Genomic DNA, 19550 nt, shown 5'->3' with positions numbered 1-19550 from the left:
GTTGATAAATACTAAATTATCTGACTATTCCTTAAAATTATAAGCTTAAGAAAATAGAAGTGGTATCCGATGCCTTCTTTTCTATTGGCAGATATGAGAATAGATGGGCATAGACCTTTTTTTAGAATATATTTATATTCTCTTCTAGAAAAATGCATCTTTAATTATTCATTTTTTCAGAAAATAGAAAAGAATATATGCCTTATGTAAAAGTAATGGAGATCATTAAACGACCACTGTGGTCGTGTTCATATGCATTCAAGGAGAGAAAGTGAAAACTCTAACTGAAATAAACTCAAAATAATAAAAGCATCTTATATTAGTAATTTTTTGGAACGGCATTTTATATTATTAATAATATACAAACTAAGTAAACTAAAGAATTATATATTTTTTTTCTATAAGTTTCATGGAAAGAAGTAATAAAGGTTTGGATGAGGCTCTTACCCTTTTTTTCTATATACTTACAAAATCACATTAAACCAAAAGTTTTGGATGAGGCTCTTACCCGGTCCATAGGACCACATACATGTTCGGATGAGTCCAATGAATGTCTAATGGTTAAGGTGCTTCAAACAAAAGGTCTAGGTAATGGCAATAATGAGTGTAGGTGTGTCGTTGCACTTGAAAGAAGCTAGCTAGGGGGTATTGGGAGGTGCCTTGTGTCTTTCACTTCAATTTGTATAAGTAAAATATTAAGGGAATCCATTATGTTTAATAAATTATATAAACTGAAGCTATTCTAAAAACATATTAAAGTATATGTGTTTGATCAAATATACTAAAATCAGAAAATATATAGCGCATACAAATTAACAGTTGAATGAAATTGTAAGTGGGTCCTTTGACATTAAAAGCAAAAGAAACCCTAGCTCTTGAGAAGTTCGAAAAAAAGATGTTCAAATATCACAAACTCTGTTCAATATTCCTCATCATCTTCATCTTCCTCTCTTACTTGATCAAATCCCACATCTTCATCTACTATGGATGTTCTCAAGAAAAATTCCAACCAAACACCCCTTCTGAAACCAATCTCAACTCTTTACTTTCATTATTTGTTTCCTCATCCTCCCAAGCCTTATACAGCAGTTATGCCATTGGAAACGACACAAACGCATCTTCAGAATCTTCTGTTTACGGTTTGTACCAATGTCGAGGCGATTTAAGGACACAAGATTGCGCAAAATGCATTAAAGAAGCGGTTTCTGAAGTAGGGTTAGCGTGTCCTTACTCATATAGTGGTAGTTTGCAGTTGAATGAGTGTTTAGTGAGGTTCGAGCATTATGATTTCTTTGGTGAGTTGGATACGAACCTAAGGTTCAAGAAGTGTAGCAAAAGTGTGAGTCATGATGTGGAGTTTATTAAGCGACGTGATGATGTATTGAGTGAGTTGGGTGAGGCTAATCAAGGGTTTAGGGTTGGTAGTGAGGGTTTAGTTCAAGGGTTTTCACAATGTTTAGGCGACCTGAATCCAAACGATTGTAGTTCTTGTCTTGGTGAGGCTATCTCGAAGCTGAAAAGCTTGTGTCGATCATCTGAAGCTGGGGATGTGTTCTTGGCTCAGTGTTACGTGCGATATTGGGCATCTGGTTACTACAATTCTCCTCCGGGTAAACGATCAATGATAATGTTATTTGTGTTAATATTTTTATATATGTGATTTTCATTTTGATTCAAACTACAGAATCATCTGGTGGTGATGATATTGGGAAAACAATAGCCATAATTATTGGAGTTGTAGCAGGTGTTGTAGCATTTATTGTGCTTCTTTCTTTTTGCAGAAAATCATGAGGTAATTTTTTGAAGATGATTCCTACGATAACAATTTGTCTAGACTTTTTAGTATAACTGGATATTATTTATAGTCAATTACTGTTTTCTTTAACCTTTTATATCAATATTCAATACCATGTGAGATATAGATTTTTTTTTTCCAATTATCATTCCATATATATCGAATGGTTTTTAGATTTTGTATATCTTATCTCCTTCTAGTTCAATCAATGTTTATTTATCTTTTTAATTATACTTCAGTTTTGAAACTTTGTTATTTCCTACTAATTAGTTAATTCTATAAAATATCTAATAATATTTCATTTATGATATAAAAACTATAACGATTATACAATATTTTCAAAGGTTTTTATTTGTATAAATATAACGCAATAATTGTTTCATATTTTGTATATATCAAATAAGGAATCGATATTGCTTTGTTTATGTTTTTGTTTTTTGTTGCATTTAACGTCTATGAAATGGTAATCGTTATGATATGTTATTTAAAAAACGACAAACTAATTAAGTAGGATTATATAAATTTTAGATAGATGATGATAGATAAATTAAGTTAAATTTATATTAAAAAATTATTGGAATATACTAAATAACTATTAAAGAATGTAGTGGATGTGCAAAAGTTAGTCCAAAATCTTTGTTAGAAACGTTTCCTTTAAAAAATAGGGAAAATGACTTAAAAGCCCAACGAAGTTTCAAAACCGTTCAAAAAATCTCAATCATGTTTTGTCTGTTCAAAAATCGCACCAAACTTAACATTTTGTCTAAAAAGCCCAACTAAGTTACACTTTCCTGAAAGTCAAATAAGAGAAACGAATGACGTGGCTTATTACCGTATAGGAAAACTGACTTGTTAAACCAACGAATTTTCCAAAATGTTTAAAAAACTCCAATCATGTTTTAATTGTTAAAAAAAAACCCAACGAACTTAAACAAAACAAGATTGAGATTTTCTAAACGGTTTGGAACTTTGTTTGATTTTTTAGACAAAATGTTAAGTTCGTTGGGCTTTTTTGAACAGATAAAACATGATTTAGGTTTTTTGAATAATTTGGAAACTTCATTGGTCTTTTAAATCATTTTCCCTTAAAAAATACCATTAAAGAATGTATTAATTAAAAGTTAATATTAACTAAAAAGAAAGTTACAAAAGTCTAGATGCTCTTACATTCGATTGTTGAATTCTTTTCTATGATTTATTCCCTTGCACTTTTAATTTTTTTGAGTATTTTTAATGGTAATACCGATGCTATATTTCAGGTTAATAAACTAGCCATGCATGCATGTAAGGGTGGCGTCTCAAATGAATTTGAAGCAAAGCTTGATGCTTAAGTTAACCAATGAGCAATGCTGATTTTGAAATTACGACAATGAAATATGTCTAGCATTTAATTGCCTTAAGTGTTACAATCATTTTTGTCGACCGTATCAATATTTCATAAAGAAAATGTTTGTCTATATTTGTGTATGGTATAAAATCTATCTATCTCTTATAAAGAAAATCATACAAATGAATATGGTTTAAGATAAACCATCTATCTTGAACCATATTCATTTGACACTCATAAACTCTTCAACTTATGTTACTTAAATTGAATCATATTTATTTGACACTCAAACTCTTCAGCTTATGTTACTTAAATGATAATATAACTCAAGAGTTTTTTTATCTTATGATATTTAATTGGTATTTTTGACACATTGGTTATATATATATATATATATATATATATATATATATATATATATATATATATATATATATATATATATATATATATATATATATATATATATATATGGGAAAAGTGAATATACCCTTAAGGGTATATAAGCTTAGGTACCCAAACTCACCATAATACGTCATTTTATTTGATATATTTATTATAATCTTCTTCAACTTCAATCCTTAAGTTGATTTACTTTCAAGATTTTCAAAATTTTATTATTATCTTCCTCTTACATCACATCTTTTAGACGAATATCAATTAGGTTATATATATTATAGTTGAAAATGAAAAATATGTAAGAGGAAAATAAATGTGAAATTTATAAAAATCTTTGAATGAAATCAAGTTAGAAGTTGAATTATAAGAACATTAGATAATTACAATGTATATATATGATCGAATATCAATTAGGTTATATATATTATAGTTGAAAATGAAAAATACGTAAGAGGAAAAAAAATGTGAAATTTATAAAAATCTTTGAATGAATTCAAGTTAGAAGTTGAATTATAAGAACATTAGATAATTACAATGTATATATATGATACAAAACGATGTAGTATGGTGAGTTTGGGTACCTAAGCTTATATACCCTTAAGGGTATATTCACTTTTCCCTATATATATATATATATATATATATATATATATATATATATATATATATATATATATATATATATATATATATATATATATATATATATATATATATATATATATATAAGGTTTAGAGAATGATATGAACATAAATATGATTTGAGAACATACAAAGATCTATTTGTGGTGGATGTATTTATAGCGAATGAGAAAGAGGTAGGTGTGATTTTTGAAGATGTCAATTTGTAGTTATTTGTTTATAGTTTTCGTTATCTTTATGTCGGTATTCTTAAAAGTTATTGTATATTTTTTTATATGAAAAATATATGATGAAGATGTTGAATATAAATAACTAGGAGTTTGATAATTTCTTTTATTGTGTATATATAGATTTTTAGTTCCTCTATGTATTATTTCTTGAGAAAAAAATATATTGATATTCTTAAAAGCTATTATATATTCTTTTTGCTATCCTACCTTGTAAATGATATATAATGGGATATATGGCATAGTGAGAAACTCACCTTAATTGAAGAATCGGATAAACATAACAACATTCTCACCCCTTGCACTGATCAATCCCACAAACTGACTAACACCAAAAGAGATGAATCCTCAATAAACAACCTAAAACCCCCCAAGTTTGACCCTAAGTCAAGTTGGTCAAAAATCAATGGTCAATGGTTAACCAAGTAAACAACCACCGAAACATGGAGACCTCTTAGCCACGTCGCGGACATAAAAGGACAAAATAAACAACATATGGGACATCGCCACGTCATGGACCCTCCTTGGCCACGTCGTGGGCACGTCTAGAGAAAACAAACACAATTATGTACTTCACCACGTCATGGTCATTCCTTGGCCACATCGTGGTCACTAGTAGTTTTCCTTAAATCTTCATTAAGAGCTTAATCCTTACAAATCAAGGCTAAAAACTTCAGATCTAATCCTTCTTAATGACTTATTGGATAATTTTTCCAATTTTATCTATTAGGACTTCACTCCACGGCAAAATCTCCAACCCTAAGTCCATTAAGTCCTTAATATGGCCAAAAACTTTCACATGGGACCATGAACTCTCAAACCAAGAACTTTTTCTTACTTAACATAAATCCAAGACCATAAGAATGTCATATTAAGCTTTGGAGTTTCTCAAACTCCAAGAGCATCCAAGAATGGGACCAAAACTAACCAATCATGACCAACAACGTGAATATCAAAAGAACAAGGTCAAGGTGCAAACTTTTTACCTTCAAAGATCCAAAAACTTGAAGAAGATGGTGGATCTAGTTTTGCTTTATGCTTCCTTGCACCAAGATTGAGTTCCTTTCTTCACAAGCTTCACCAAATCAAGAAGAACAACCTCAAAACCCATTAAACAAGTTGTTAATCTTACATGTAGGCTAGGGTTTCGAAATGGAGTAGTGGAGGTTGAAGGAGATGCCCGAAACCAAGAGTTAGAGCCTTTAAGTATGGGGGAAACACTAAAGATCATGGACTTGGACTGCAACAATTTCCATGTCGTGGTGATCATTAAAACATGCGACCTTCAGATGCCATCCACCACGTCGTAGCATGTGCTTTTCATCAAAAACCATGCCTTTAACTCTATTAATTCTTTACTTGATCCATTCTGGAAAATAGGTGTTACCATAATCATTGGGTTCATCACTACTAGAACCATTGTCTCTATTGTCCCTATTATCCTCCTTATTATTTTGTTGACAGTTTTAATCGTTGATCGGAATCGACCGAGTCAAACCATTTTTGTCACGATGCATAATTTTGACGGAATGGTCGAGGGCATGTCCTAGGAAAAGATTGACCCAACCTTGTAATCTTATGGAATTGTTCGTATCTTTGATTTTTTTTTTGACTTTTTCAGTTCTACTTCGTTCATCATGAAATGTGGACAACAACTCCACCAAATGTCCTAAGAGTGTTACAAGCTTTGAACCACCTAAAAACCATCCAAAAAGTGTGCAAATAAAAAGGTTCCACAAATTTGTACAAAAATATCAAAATATGCAAAATGTGTGAGGTTTAAAGGTACTAAGGGTGATGTAAATGCATGTAATAGATGTCCTATAAGATGCATACAAATGCATCTAACATTAACTTCGATTACTTGCCCACATTTTCTATATAGATAGATTAATGAACTCATTGTATTGTAAATGGTTTGAATCATTTTTCCACCTATTTGACCACCTAACTTAATAGAATACAAACAGACACATATGCTCATTACTATTGAGAATGTGTAGTTATTATAACAAAAATTCGTACGCTCATACTATAGAGTAATTTGATACCATTCATCTGCATCTTAACATGAAAATAAGTTGAAAGAGCGTATTTATGTAAATTATGTGCTTCATAGGAATTTCATTGAACACCTTTGTTTGGGAACAAGCTAGAACCCTATCCGGATTTCATCACATGGGTATGGATATGTTTTCTGGATACATCGAATCAAACAATAAGTTGTTACGAGCTGAAAACATATATATATATATATATATATATATATATATATATATATATATATATATATATATATATATATATATATATATATATATACTAGTTATGTTTTGTGGCCCGTGCTAAGCACGAACCATGTAAGGTAATTTAGGCATTTTGAAAAATTAAAGTACAATGTTATAAGTGGGTGGATTTTCCAAAATATGTCTTGATAATAAAAAATGAAAGTGGAATTTTGTAATAAGGAAAGAAAATGAAAATGCAATGTTGGAAATGCATTGTATTTGTAAAAGTACTTAACGAAAAAATAAAAATAAAGGGCTAATTTGATTTGTAGACATAGCAAAACACAAACCAAAATCATGTTCACTGGCTGTCAATACGAAATTATGTTGTCATTTTAAAGATATAAGCTTGAAAGATCAATTTGCAATAGATAATGAAGGTAAAGTTGAAGTAATTGTTTTCCTACTTCCTACGTGACCAAACAGCCACACCCAATACATCAAGCATTGTAGTGTAGGAGTTAGTTCTCATATCATATCATGATAGAGCATTGTTGACAATAACTCGTCTGAGATATTCGATGTCAATATGAAAGTGTAACATGTAAAAATTATGAAGGATGAAAAGCCAGGATTTTCCATAAAATCATGCATTTGCCTTAGTTCTTGTATAATGAATAGGAATGCTAAAAAATCTTCCCATTTAGACTTCACTTATGCATTAAAACTTCTGCCTCCATGTGTCTCATAGTTGACGCTTTTTTGTTTTTATATGCAGGTCTGTGGCCATAAATTGACGCTTTTTTGTTTTTATATGCAGGTTTGCGGTGAAGATTCATCAGAAAATTTTCAGGTTGCTATGTCTTTGGTTTTCCATGCTTGACCCTGTTTTCTTCTTGTTACTACTAATTGTTGTCCAATAAATGATATTCAAAAATTATTTTCATAAATGATCAGGAGTTTTGAGTAACTGCAATGAAATTGAGGAGCTCAAAATTTTTAACGAGGGTACATTTGAAAGACTTCTAGGTTATTGCAGTATTTATCTTTAAACAATTGATATCAATCGCATATGCCAATAAAAAAATCTAGTACGTGAACAAGATACTTAAAAACCTTTCCAAGGCAGCATGCCACTGATGATCAATAATAAGACTTCAAATATTGAAATCTAAGATCAGACTTTTTATCTAGAAATCAATAATAAGACTTACAATCTCCAAATCAAGTGCAACATATGATAAGAAAAATCATACTCTTTATAAATAAATAAATAAGTGATAATGTCAATAATTATGATAGCTCGTTATGCCTCTTTCCAATTGATTCCCTAGATCGCTTGATGAGGAATGAGCACCAATGATTTGAAAAAAAAACAAAAAAAAATTGTAGTAATAAGTAGTAACTGATGTAAAATTTGGTTGATCCAAAGTAAAATTTCACTTGTAGTAACCTAACATTAGATCAAAATATTGTATCTTGTATTAAGTAATAAGCATCTACATGTTTTCATAAGACCCATTAATATGTTTTTATGTTACTTGCACATTAATTCATTCACTCGTTTAATTTTGAGCCATAAATTTATCATATGATATTTAATAAATGATTAAACCTAAAGAATGTAGAATACTAAACCATATAGTTTTGGAAGATGCTTACAAATAAAATAATCACACCGTTGGATGATGGTTTTAAGTACTTTCTTTATCCAATAAAACATTTGAAAGAATATATGCTCCATCAAATAAATAGAAATTCAAATCTTGAAGAGAATAGTTAAGGAAAAAAAAGGAAGACAAACCTCCTGTCCACGACTACATGTGATATTTTCCCTATTTAAGTTCCTGCAATTAAAAGAATACAAATAATAACTTTAGTGAATTTAAACATGAAAAATGAAGTGAAAAAATCTTATGACAGAGAACACAAATCTTGATTTTACCCTTGAAATTTCATCAAACGGTTGGTATGCAACATGAATTTGAAGAATGTGAGTGAAGTTTCGACTTTGGTTTTTAAACCCACTTGCAAAAATTCTACAAATGGTGCAATAAACAATGCAAACATACCAAAAAGAGAAAGTAACCCACTTCAACACATGCTTTTGGCACTTGGCAGGACCAAGGGATCACTTCGACTTCTATCACAACATTGTATTTCCAGAGCAATTAGAATCCATCTTTGAGAGATTTAGTGATACAAAACACATACATGTAAGAAGAACTTCAGTAATACTCTAAAACCAGAACACATATATTCCGGCCCCCATTGAAGATCAGAGGAAAAACTGAATTACAAAGAACATAGTTTTTTTGATGATGAGTCAACATTCGTTAAGCCACAGGAATTCATCGAATCTTGAAATAAATCTAACCCCCATTAAAGAGGGATAAAAATCAATCACACCAAAGAATTAAAAAAAAAAACTAAATTATGAAGAACTTTATGGAGACAAAACATGCAAATATAATTAGTAATTCTTGGCAATAAATAAATACACCCAGATAAGACCTTCATTTGATTATGTGTTTTGAATTGATAATTTTTTTGAAAAAAAATTCAACTGCTAGTTTAAAACACATGAAAGCAATCTCCCTGGAAAAAATTAATATTTTAAGCATCAATAAGAAAAAAAACAAATATTAGAGATGTGGAAAACAAAAACATAGTGGATTGGGAAGCAGTGGAAGAAACCTGGCATGGCGAGGAGAACTGGTAGAGCCAAACGAGGCATGAATTTGATTCTTCATGAATCTCAACAGGGCCAGTTTTGCTAATCTCCACCTTCGGGAATTATAATAGACATTCCATGTTGGGGCGGTGCCTAGAAGACCGATTGTGAGAAACCTAAATCGCTTCTAAAAGGTAAACCCGACCTTAAAAAAGCAAACCTTTCCAGTGAGTGTACCCTATAAATACCTTCCAACCAAGAAAAAAATCCTTTACACAAATGGAACACAATGAAAATGAAGAACATATGAGTGTGGTTTTAATAGCCAAAGGCCCTAATTTCATAAAATAATAAAAAAAACTCGGTCGGGATCGGTACTTGTCGATGAGTGAAGACATCCATAAGAACAAGATGAAGATGTCTGGTGAGGATTGATATTTATAGATAGGAGGAAAACTGACCGGCACTTGCCGATTGAGAAGCGGCGGTGGATGACGATTCAATTATCTGGTTTTCAACTTGACGCCATATGGTCTTCTCCAAACCCATCTCACGTGCTAAAGTGGATATGAGAAGGACTGAGTCGACGTAATGTTAAACGCGTCGATAAATTGCATCGATTAGGGGATGGGTTACGTGGCACTGTTGGAAGGGTGTGAATTTGATTTTGGCGACACCTAATAAAAAGGGTCTTTATATATAGTAATGATATATATATATATATATATATATATATATATATATATATATATATATATATATATATATATATATATAAAGATAAGATTTAGAGAGAACCAAAAGGGTGTCTAATTTTAACAAAACTAGAAATGAGTGAAGTAATTTAACAATTGATAAAAATAGGTCAGAGTTTGGCGGTCAATTGATAAAAATATGTCATGTACTTGCGGAAAAACACTTAACAATTAAGGGTACATGCAACCTACTGGATCCATGTCTTCACATATTGAAATCAACATACAATGAAATACAAAAACCCTAACCCTAGTAAAACTGATATCTAAAAATTAGGCTTATATACCTTTGAATTGTTATAGAAAACAATTCCTTAATTACCTTGTTAACCTTTGGAAAGCTTTAACACCAAAATGATAATGTCTTTAATGGATCACACTCAAACCCTAGAAACTAGAAGACAAATTTTAGGAGAGAAGAGAGAAATGAAATTTTTGGATTTATCAAAGTGTATGTGTGGAGGCCGAAGATGCAAGGGGTACAACCTTTTATATAACTGCTTGGAAACCCTAGAAACCCTAAATTTGAGCATATAATAATAGTATTTCAAATTAAGTAATTATCTAGTTTCCTAATTATCCAATGGAGGCTTCTAAAAACCCTAATAGGGTCCTCAAAACCATCCATATGATGGAAGGTTCTGGAATCATCTTCTTGTTTAACTTTTGAACAATTTCAGCTCAGCCCTTATACCTTTAATGAAATCTAACTATCCCAAAATTAATGTTCTAATTAATTCTTAATTAATTATTATTATTTCGAATTAATTTATTAATTATATAATAAACTAATAAATTATTTCCTCTCTCCATAAATATCATTCTAATCATTTTCTAGTTATGAAGGCAACCTAAAAAGGACTTTGCTTTTAGTTATGAGTATATACCAATTTAGTTATGAGTTTGCATACCTTAATCTAATAGTCTCCCACTTGGATAAGTCTATAACTATAACTGCAAGTATAACCTTGAGCCAAATAGCAAAATATGCTTTCCAAATCCATTGACGAACTCTGATTAACTCAGACAATGGCCCTAAGATAAGTGATCAGTTATTCCTTCGTTCTTCATGATATTGTATGAACATGAGATATAGATAAGAATCAATCTCATTGTCCAAGATTCTGTTTCCCTATTTCCTGATTTGAGATATGGCCCAACACTATAATGTCAACATCAAATTACTAAGGGGTCAAAGATATCACTTTTCCTGTTAAGAAAAAAGGAATGGATAAACTTTGACGATGTAACTGTAACCTTTACCTGTCAAATCATACATGACACTATATTTTATAACATCAAGTTACTGATGCGTTTACGCAATACCAATGTACCACCGAATCGTAAATTACAACTTATGTATCTTCGTTTTATGAATAAAAGATATTATCATCTTAGAATTACTCATGATAGAATTCATGAAGTAATCACTAAGTGTGGGTTTATCCAATACTTAAATTCCTATTTTAAGTACTCATGAGTAAGGGTGAGCATTCGGATCTATGGACCTGTAACACTTGAATCTTGGTATGTTTCATTACTTCCCCTTTGTTATTTAAAAGTTTCACTTTTGGTCCTTGGGTAGTACGCGGGGCGTACCACTTTGTACGCTTAGCGTACTAGCTGAGAAGCCAGTACCGGGGGGGGGGGGGGACCACATGATACGCTAAGCGTACTAATGCGAGACTTGATTGGGACTCCGGACATATATGTGAGCGGGGCGTACGTGAGAATTAATGATACCCTAATTTAGAGTGATGTCCTCTAATACTTTATTAAGAGCTTATTCCTTAAGCTCTTTTGACCAAATTCCAGATCTAGACCTAAACTAATGTCCTTAACCATAAAGTTTCCAAATTTATGGTCTTGCATGGCTATTAAGTGCCCAACAAAAAAGACCCTAACTCCTTAACACATTAACACACTAAAACTCATGCAAGGAGAGAAACTAAGAATCAAGATTGCATTTTTATGACCTTAGACACTCCAAAATGTCTAGAAGGACAATCCATTTGGATTTAGAGCATGACATACTCAAGAACATCATTCATTGGGGATAAAAGCACATAATAACATCATACAAACTAGATCTAATCAAATAAGCATCAAGATATGAACTTTATACCTTCTATAGATGTAAGATGGTGCAAATCTTCCATATCCAAGGTTGTTCAAGCTTCTAAGTTGTTCTCTCTTCCTTCTTCTTCCTCTATGATCACCAAAACACACACAATGCCTCAAGAATGCTCAAAAAACAAATCAGGGTTTGCAAAGGTCGAAGTTGGGGATGGAGGTTGATGAAAGGAAGACTACTTGGGACATAAGGGTGTTTAAGTAGGGTCAAAACTCTAAATATTACAATTTGGGATCTTGTATCGTACGCCCAACATATGCGGGGACATCCCATATTTACAAAAATGCCATTTTGCCCAATTTGCCACAATTCTCATATCAAGGGCTAAAACGAAATGAATTATCATACTTAGGGTTAAAAATGGAAATACCTCAACATCAAGATGTTACAATTCTCTCAATATAATTTAGGCGGTCATCAACCTGAACATCATCCAAGGGAACAACCGGTGAATCATTAACCACACACTTCCGAAGCGACGATACATGGAAGGTGTTGTGGATCTGACTGAGTTCCTCAGGCAAATCCAGCATGTAAGCTACCTTTCCAACCCTCGCAATCACTCAAAATGGCCCCATATACTGGGGCCCCAACTTTCCCTTCTTCCTGAAGCGTATTACACCCTTCCAGGGTGATACCTTCAGCAAAACCATGTCGCTGACCTGGAACTCCAACTTAGATCGACGCTTGTTGGCATAACTCTTCTGCAAACTCTGAGTTGTCTACAGTCTCTGTATAATCTGATAAATAAGTTATGTCGTCTGAAGGACTACCTTGGTCCTTCCCATGACTCTATGACCAACCTCTCCCCAACATATTGGGGTACGAAACTTCCTCCCATAGAGAAGCTCGAATGGCAAAGCACCAATACTGGAGTGATAGTTGTTTTTGTAAGAAAACTCAGCTAGGGGAAGGTAGGAGTCCCAGCTCCCACCGAAATATATGACACAAGCTCTCAAAATATCCTCAAGTGTCTGGATGGCCCACTTACTCTGATCATCAGTCCGCAGATGATAAGTAGTGCTAAGATGCAACCTTGAACCCATTTTGTTTGTCCTAAATTTTGCTTGATGTATTAATCAGATCCACTTGATGGTATGGAATCCCAATCAAGAGGATAATGCAAGATCAATTGGAGAAGAACTTGATGAATCTATGATGTATTGATGAATATTAAATGATGCTCCATACACATGAGATTCACACACACATACACACTCTTCTTCTCTCTCACTTTCTCCCTTTAGAACACCCTGATTTACACACACTTAGCACCTACCCTTGTTTTATCCCCTCAAGGCCTACTCCCACTCCTCACTCCTACTTCTATATATATATGGACCGCAAACCCAAGGCCTAAACCCAATATTATTTTCAGCCCAAGACTAAAAACAATAAATTCTTAGAAAAGCAAAGTATAAACCATATTTTTGACCCAACAGTCCCCCCCTTGGTTTATAGTTTTCTTTTCTTTGACCCAACAAACTCCTCCTAAAAATGTAGCTGACTTTTCTTGTCAATATTCATTTGGAGCTTGACTTCAACTTTAATCTTCAATTTCTTCACGACCTCAAGATGAGCATATGAATCTTCTAAGTGAGTGACTTCATCTTGAACAGTTAGGCATTTTTCAAAATTTGACTCTAAACGTACATTTAGGTGAGGAGGCTTCTTGTAAAGATTCTTGAGAACCAACACTTTCAGCTTGAGAATCTTCAAAGAGAATGACAGAGAACGAATCTTCTGGATCACTTTAACATGTTCATAGATAGCAACAAATTGATTGAGGAGGCTTCAATGCAATATTTCACATAATCTTCAAGAGCAGCTTCACCTTGCTTCTGGGGTTGAGAAATTGTATGTTGAAAGAATAATCTTCATTTCTTGTTCCTTTGAACGAAAATTCTTCGACAATCACAGATGAAGCCTTGGCTCAGAAAATCTCGATACAATCTCCACGAGTCTCATCTACATATGAATTAACTTTTTAAGACAAAACTAAAAACAAACACAACACACAATATTTTGTATTTTCCATATTTTCTGAAAAAAATAAAACAGAAATAAAAATATTTGTGCATAGAGGAAAAATATGAACAAATTTAAAAGAAACAAAAATGATAACTAAATTTAAAACTTTTGGGATCAAAGTTGTCAAGCAATTCAATATCGTTTATCAGCACACGTCTGCATGTTTAGATCTGGTCAATCACCGGTATTGTGGTCCACTTAAACACAAAGGATATGGGAAAATTTGATAGATTATAAGTGACAAGACATTGCACCTATATTCCTAAATAGACCATTTAGCTCACGACGACCAAAGATATTGTTTTCCACTTAAATTAAGCCGCAAGATCTACAGACAACCTATTAAATGGTTCAACTTTAGATGCACTAGAACGTGTTCCCCGCTTCCCGACATACCCCGGTAATCAAGAACTTCCTAAGAACTCCTTACATTAGGTGAGTATTCAATCATTTAGAGAGAAGTCAGATATAGAAACGCATATGTTGTATCCCAGGTCAGATGTCTTCCAATCACGTAGAGGGAAAAACATATGACTAACATATATAGAGGATTTGAGAGATAGTAGAGTGTATATGTTGTGTCCCAGGTCGGATCTTCCGATCACACAGAGGGGACAACATATGGCTAACAGATAGAAAGAATTGCATAGATAAGAAGATGCATATAAATAAAGTTGCATATGTTGCATTTCATGTCGAATATGTTCCAATCATGCAAAGGAGACAACATATGACTGACAGATAGAAAGCAAGAAAATAATTTTTTACAGATCTACTTTACCAGAACCCCCAGTCACCTTATCAATACCGGAATTAAGGACATGAGTCCATACATTAAATAAATGTTGAGCCATGGTTCTAGATAATTAACTTTTAGTGTATCTCGCAGGTTCCCATGTTTATCTCACTATTCAATCTACTTGAGCATTGTATGGTCAGTCCAAATGAAACTATTTAAGTTCACATTGGCTAGTCCTTTCATTTGTTAATCACTGTCTAGTCCCTTTGAATCCTTTGTGCCTATCAGCACATTGAACACAAAGTCTAGACAATTCGACTTTAATGCATTACACGCTTCATAAATTTCCCTTTAGCACTATACTTCATATCACTTCTCAAATAACAAAACTTTCAAACGAAAAACTATAAGAAAATAAAAAAATATCTTCAAAATGAATCATCGTAAGAAAAACTCATGAGTATCGATAAGAAAACTCAAATCGTAAGTCACCGATTGAATTTGCATCCAGAAGGTTTGAGAACAGCACGCATAATCTCAGAACAGATCTAAACATTCTTCACATCGTTAAGCATAAAACCCCATGTGTGATCCTTTCCTTTTTTCCTTTCCCACAAAGGACACATACTCTCAAACAAAGTTCTGAATGTTGTACACTTAAGAGATGTCCACTATCATGTGCCTGGAACCACCACTACCAACAAACTGAAGTCTGATGATATGCCTCCATAGCTACTCCAGCATAGAGCGGGATCAATTGATCTTTGGAACCCAATCCATTTTGAAACTGGGTCGACCTTTGCCATCCTTGCAAGGTACTCTCTGCCATGACATATCATGCTTATCACAAACAGAAGATGAAGAAATTTTAGAATCATTAGATAATTTGGGAGATTGAACCCTTGGTACCCATCTGTAGTTGGGTTTAACCCATTTCTTGTTCGAGCGGATGGGTGCCTCGACACTTGATTTTGAACTTGAAGCCAATCTTCATGATGACTTCGATCTAACTGATCTTGGTTTCACTGGAGCATTTTTTGGATTGGACTTCTTGGTCGACATTCCCTTCTTGACCTTGGGATTTTGATTCTTGGCCTTCTGTGCATTCCAGTCACCATTGTTTGAACGTGGCCTCAAAGGGTTTCTTTTGGAAAAGCTCCCTCTTTGTGCGTTCCACCATCCTTGTACGTGTAATAGGGAACATATGCACGATTTGGACAATTTCTGGCAATGTGTCCAGGTGTTCCATAGTGAAAACATGTCTTTTCTTCAGGAATTGTTTCTTCCTGCCCATGGTGGTGTGCCCTTGCCTTGTTTCTGATTGTTCCCACAAGCACACTTGCAACATGCACTCTATTTCGCTTGTTTTGGTGGCCTGTATTTACCAACAACAAGTTGATTAGAAGCAACAGATTTAGAGTTCAAGGAGTCATTTGTTTGTTCAATAGTGTTCTCATTGTTCTCATCTTCCACTACTTTACCTGCACACAAAGTAGAAGCATCAGAAACATTCACCCAAATAACCTCAGTAGGCCGAGATGGTTCAGTCTTAACTGAAGCTGGGATTGGGGTTTGGCCATACTGAGCAGACATTTCTTCCTCACTGGTCTCAAAGGGTGGGTTATAGTTGTCATTAAAGGGAGGTGGAATAGTATTATACCCTAGACACTTACTGTGATTATCTTTGAACTTTTGTTTTTTTTTTCAATCATGGATGCAACTACCTCACTTGACACATCAAATTTCTTAAACGTGAATTCAAAATCATTATATTTAGCTTTCAACGCATCAAGTTCGGCAATTAATTCGGCAAGTTGTCTCTTAACATAGTCATAGTTTTCACATTTGTTGCTATATTCCTCTTGAAGTTTTTGAAAATCTTTAGTTTTAGCCTCTAACTGTGTTTTTAAGGGTTTTTGGGCCTTCCTTAGAGTATATCATTCATATTTAAGGTCCTCATTTTCCCTTTTTAGTAAATCATTTTGTTCACGAAAAAATTTAATTGTAGCTTCACAAGATTTAGAACATGAAACTTCATTGACCGGGATGTTTGAGGAACTCATTGTTTTAAAAAATTGCCCTTTGACTTAAAACCTCATAAGTCAACCTTAAAAGTCAAGCTTAAAAATTCAAACTTAGAAGTCAAACCGAAAAGCTAAAAGTAAAATTTTGAAGGTTAAACGAGAAAGTCAAAGTTTAAAGTCAAAGGTGAAACTTGAAAGTCAAAGTCAAATTCTTAAAGTCAAAAGTCAAAAATTAAAAACCAAAATTTTGGGTTGAAAATGAAATTTTAAAATTTGAAAATTTGATTTTTGGGCTAAATTTGTCAAAATTCCGAAATTAAGGTCGAAACAGCGAAGCTACTTGAGTTAAACGGGGAAGACGAATAACAAGTGGCTTGCTAGATCAGTTGGCAAGAGCGTGGGTTGAGTATGGTAGAGGCGCGAGTTGGAATCTTGCAACACCCAACTTCTTTTGTATACTCGCTGCCACCGAGAACTCACGCACCAATGCTGCTAACCGCAAACGAACTGTTAACTGCACACGAGGCTGCTGACCTGCATGGACCGCAAACGAGGACTGGACCGAACACGTGCGCAACTTTGGACCGAAAACTCTCCTCGGTTGTAAACGAGCTTCGGACCGCAAATGAGATTTCGGCTGCAAACCCCTCACAAACCCTAGCTGCTGACCGAACACACTGCTGCCCCTCGTAGAAGTTTGTTGTTTGTGTAAAAATGGCCGACAAAACTCATGTTTTTTCAACTTTTAGAACCAAAACTCGATCAAAAAGTCATTTTTATGAAAAACACGAAGTACAAACCACCAACATTTTGTAAAAAACTATCAAAATGCAAAATCCATCAAGAAAAAGTGCAAAAACGCTCCAGATCTTGCCAAAATGATTGATACAATCCAAGCTCTGATATCAACTGTAAATCCCAAATTTTGCTTGATGTATCAATTAGATCCACTTGATGGTGCGGAATCCCAATCAAGTGGATGATGCAAGATCAATTGGAGAAGAAGGAGAAGAAGAACTTGATGAATCTATGATGTATTGATGGATATTCAATGATGCTACATACACATGGGATTCTCTCTCTCTCTCTCTCTCACCACACACTCTTTTTCTCTAGAACTTTCTCTCTTTACAATATGATTATGAATGGATGCTCTCTTGACTCCTCACCTTTAATATATATATATATATATATATATATATATATATATATATATATATATATATATATATATATATATATATATATGGACCGCAAACTCAAGGCCCAAACCCAATGCTAGACCGAAAACACATGGGTTTTTGGTCCAAGCTACAATTAAACCCAATATTATTTTCAACCCAAGACCAAAAACAATAAATTCTTAGAAAAGCAAAGTATAAACCATATTTTGACCCAACACATTTATTTGTTGAACTTCTGATAGAAACAAGATGTGAACCGAACATCTCGATCAAATACAACTGAGACTAGAATACCATGTCGATCAATAATCTCGCGCACGTATAAATCGACCAATTTCTCAGCCGAAGAACTCTCTCAGATGGCTAGAAAGTGGGCACTCTTGGTCAGATGGTCCACAGTAATCCATATCGTATCGAATCCCTTAGCCATCCAAGGTAACTTGGTAATGAAATCCATAGTATTATGTTCCCATTTACACATGGGAACCTCTAATGGCTGCAACTTGCCATGCAACCTCTGGTGCTCAAACTTGAGCATCTGATAGGTCCAACACCTCTCAACATACCAAACTATGTTCCTCTACATGCACGACCACCAATATCTAAGCCTCAAATCCAGATACATCTTAGTGGCTCCAGGGTATATCGAGAACCTGGACTTGTGCGCCTCCTCCGATACAATTTACATGATCCCACCAAAATCTAGCACATAAACCTGTCCATACTGTGTCAATAAACCACGATTGTCATGTAGCAAACCAATCAATCTCACCCCTTAGTCTCTCCTTTTTCCAATTCTCCTTTTTGACTTCCTCAGCCTGAGCCTCCCTAATCAAATCCAACAATGGTGAATTAATCTAAATCCTCATACATAGGCTCTCAATAATAGAGCTAGCCGTCTTGCAGCTCAAGGCATCAGTGACCACATTTTCTTTCCCTGGATGATATGAAATCTCCCAGTCATAATGCTTGACTACGTCAAACCACATATGCTGTCTCATATTCAGATTTGGCTTATCCATGAGATATCTCAAACTCTTGTGATCTGTGTAGATAGTACACCGAACCCCATACAGATAATGCCGCCAAATCTTGAATGCAAACACCATCGCCGCCAACTCCAGATCATGAATCGGATATAGAGCCTCATGCGACTTCAGCTGTCTGGATGCATACATAATGACTCTCCCTCGCTGCATAACCATCGCTCCCAAACCAATCATGGATGCATCATAATACACAATAAATCATCAACACCCTCAGGGTGGGTCAACATTGGGGCCTCACAAAACTTCTGCCTCAACGTCTTAAACACAACCTGTTTCTCAGGCTCCCAACAGAAATCCACACCCTTCCTCATCAGACGAGTGATAGGTAACAAAATCTTGGAG

At 33.9% G+C, this 19550-nt stretch overlaps 1 protein-coding gene across 1 annotated transcript; it reads left to right on the top strand.

Annotated features, from left to right (window-relative positions):
* The first annotated feature begins 716 nt into the window (after positions 1–716).
* LOC145041884 (plasmodesmata-located protein 8-like) lies at positions 717–3252 on the top strand. Its single transcript, XM_078990097.1, has 3 exons — positions 717–1610; positions 1685–1792; positions 3055–3252. The coding sequence occupies exons 1-2, from the start codon at positions 896–898 to the stop codon at positions 1789–1791; spliced, it is 822 nt and encodes a 273-aa protein (XP_078846223.1). The 5' UTR covers positions 717–895; the 3' UTR covers position 1792; positions 3055–3252.
* The last annotated feature ends 16298 nt before the right edge of the window (positions 3253–19550 follow it).

Source organism: Lactuca saligna, chromosome 4 (assembly GCF_052625555.1).
Source record: "Lactuca saligna cultivar CGN05327 chromosome 4, ASM5262555v1, whole genome shotgun sequence".
Taxonomy (NCBI): Eukaryota; Viridiplantae; Streptophyta; class Magnoliopsida; order Asterales; family Asteraceae; genus Lactuca; species Lactuca saligna.
The sequence above is the reverse complement of the archived record's forward strand: the minus strand, read 5'-3'. Positions and strand labels throughout refer to the sequence as shown.

Coding starts and splice junctions, on each gene's coding strand:
- LOC145041884 (XM_078990097.1), top strand. CDS start 896: ATGTTCAAATATCACAAACTCTGTTCAATATTCCTCATCATCTTCATC. Junction 1,611..1,684: donor TTACTACAATTCTCCTCCGG/GTAAACGATCAA, acceptor TTCAAACTACAG/AATCATCTGGTGGTGATGAT.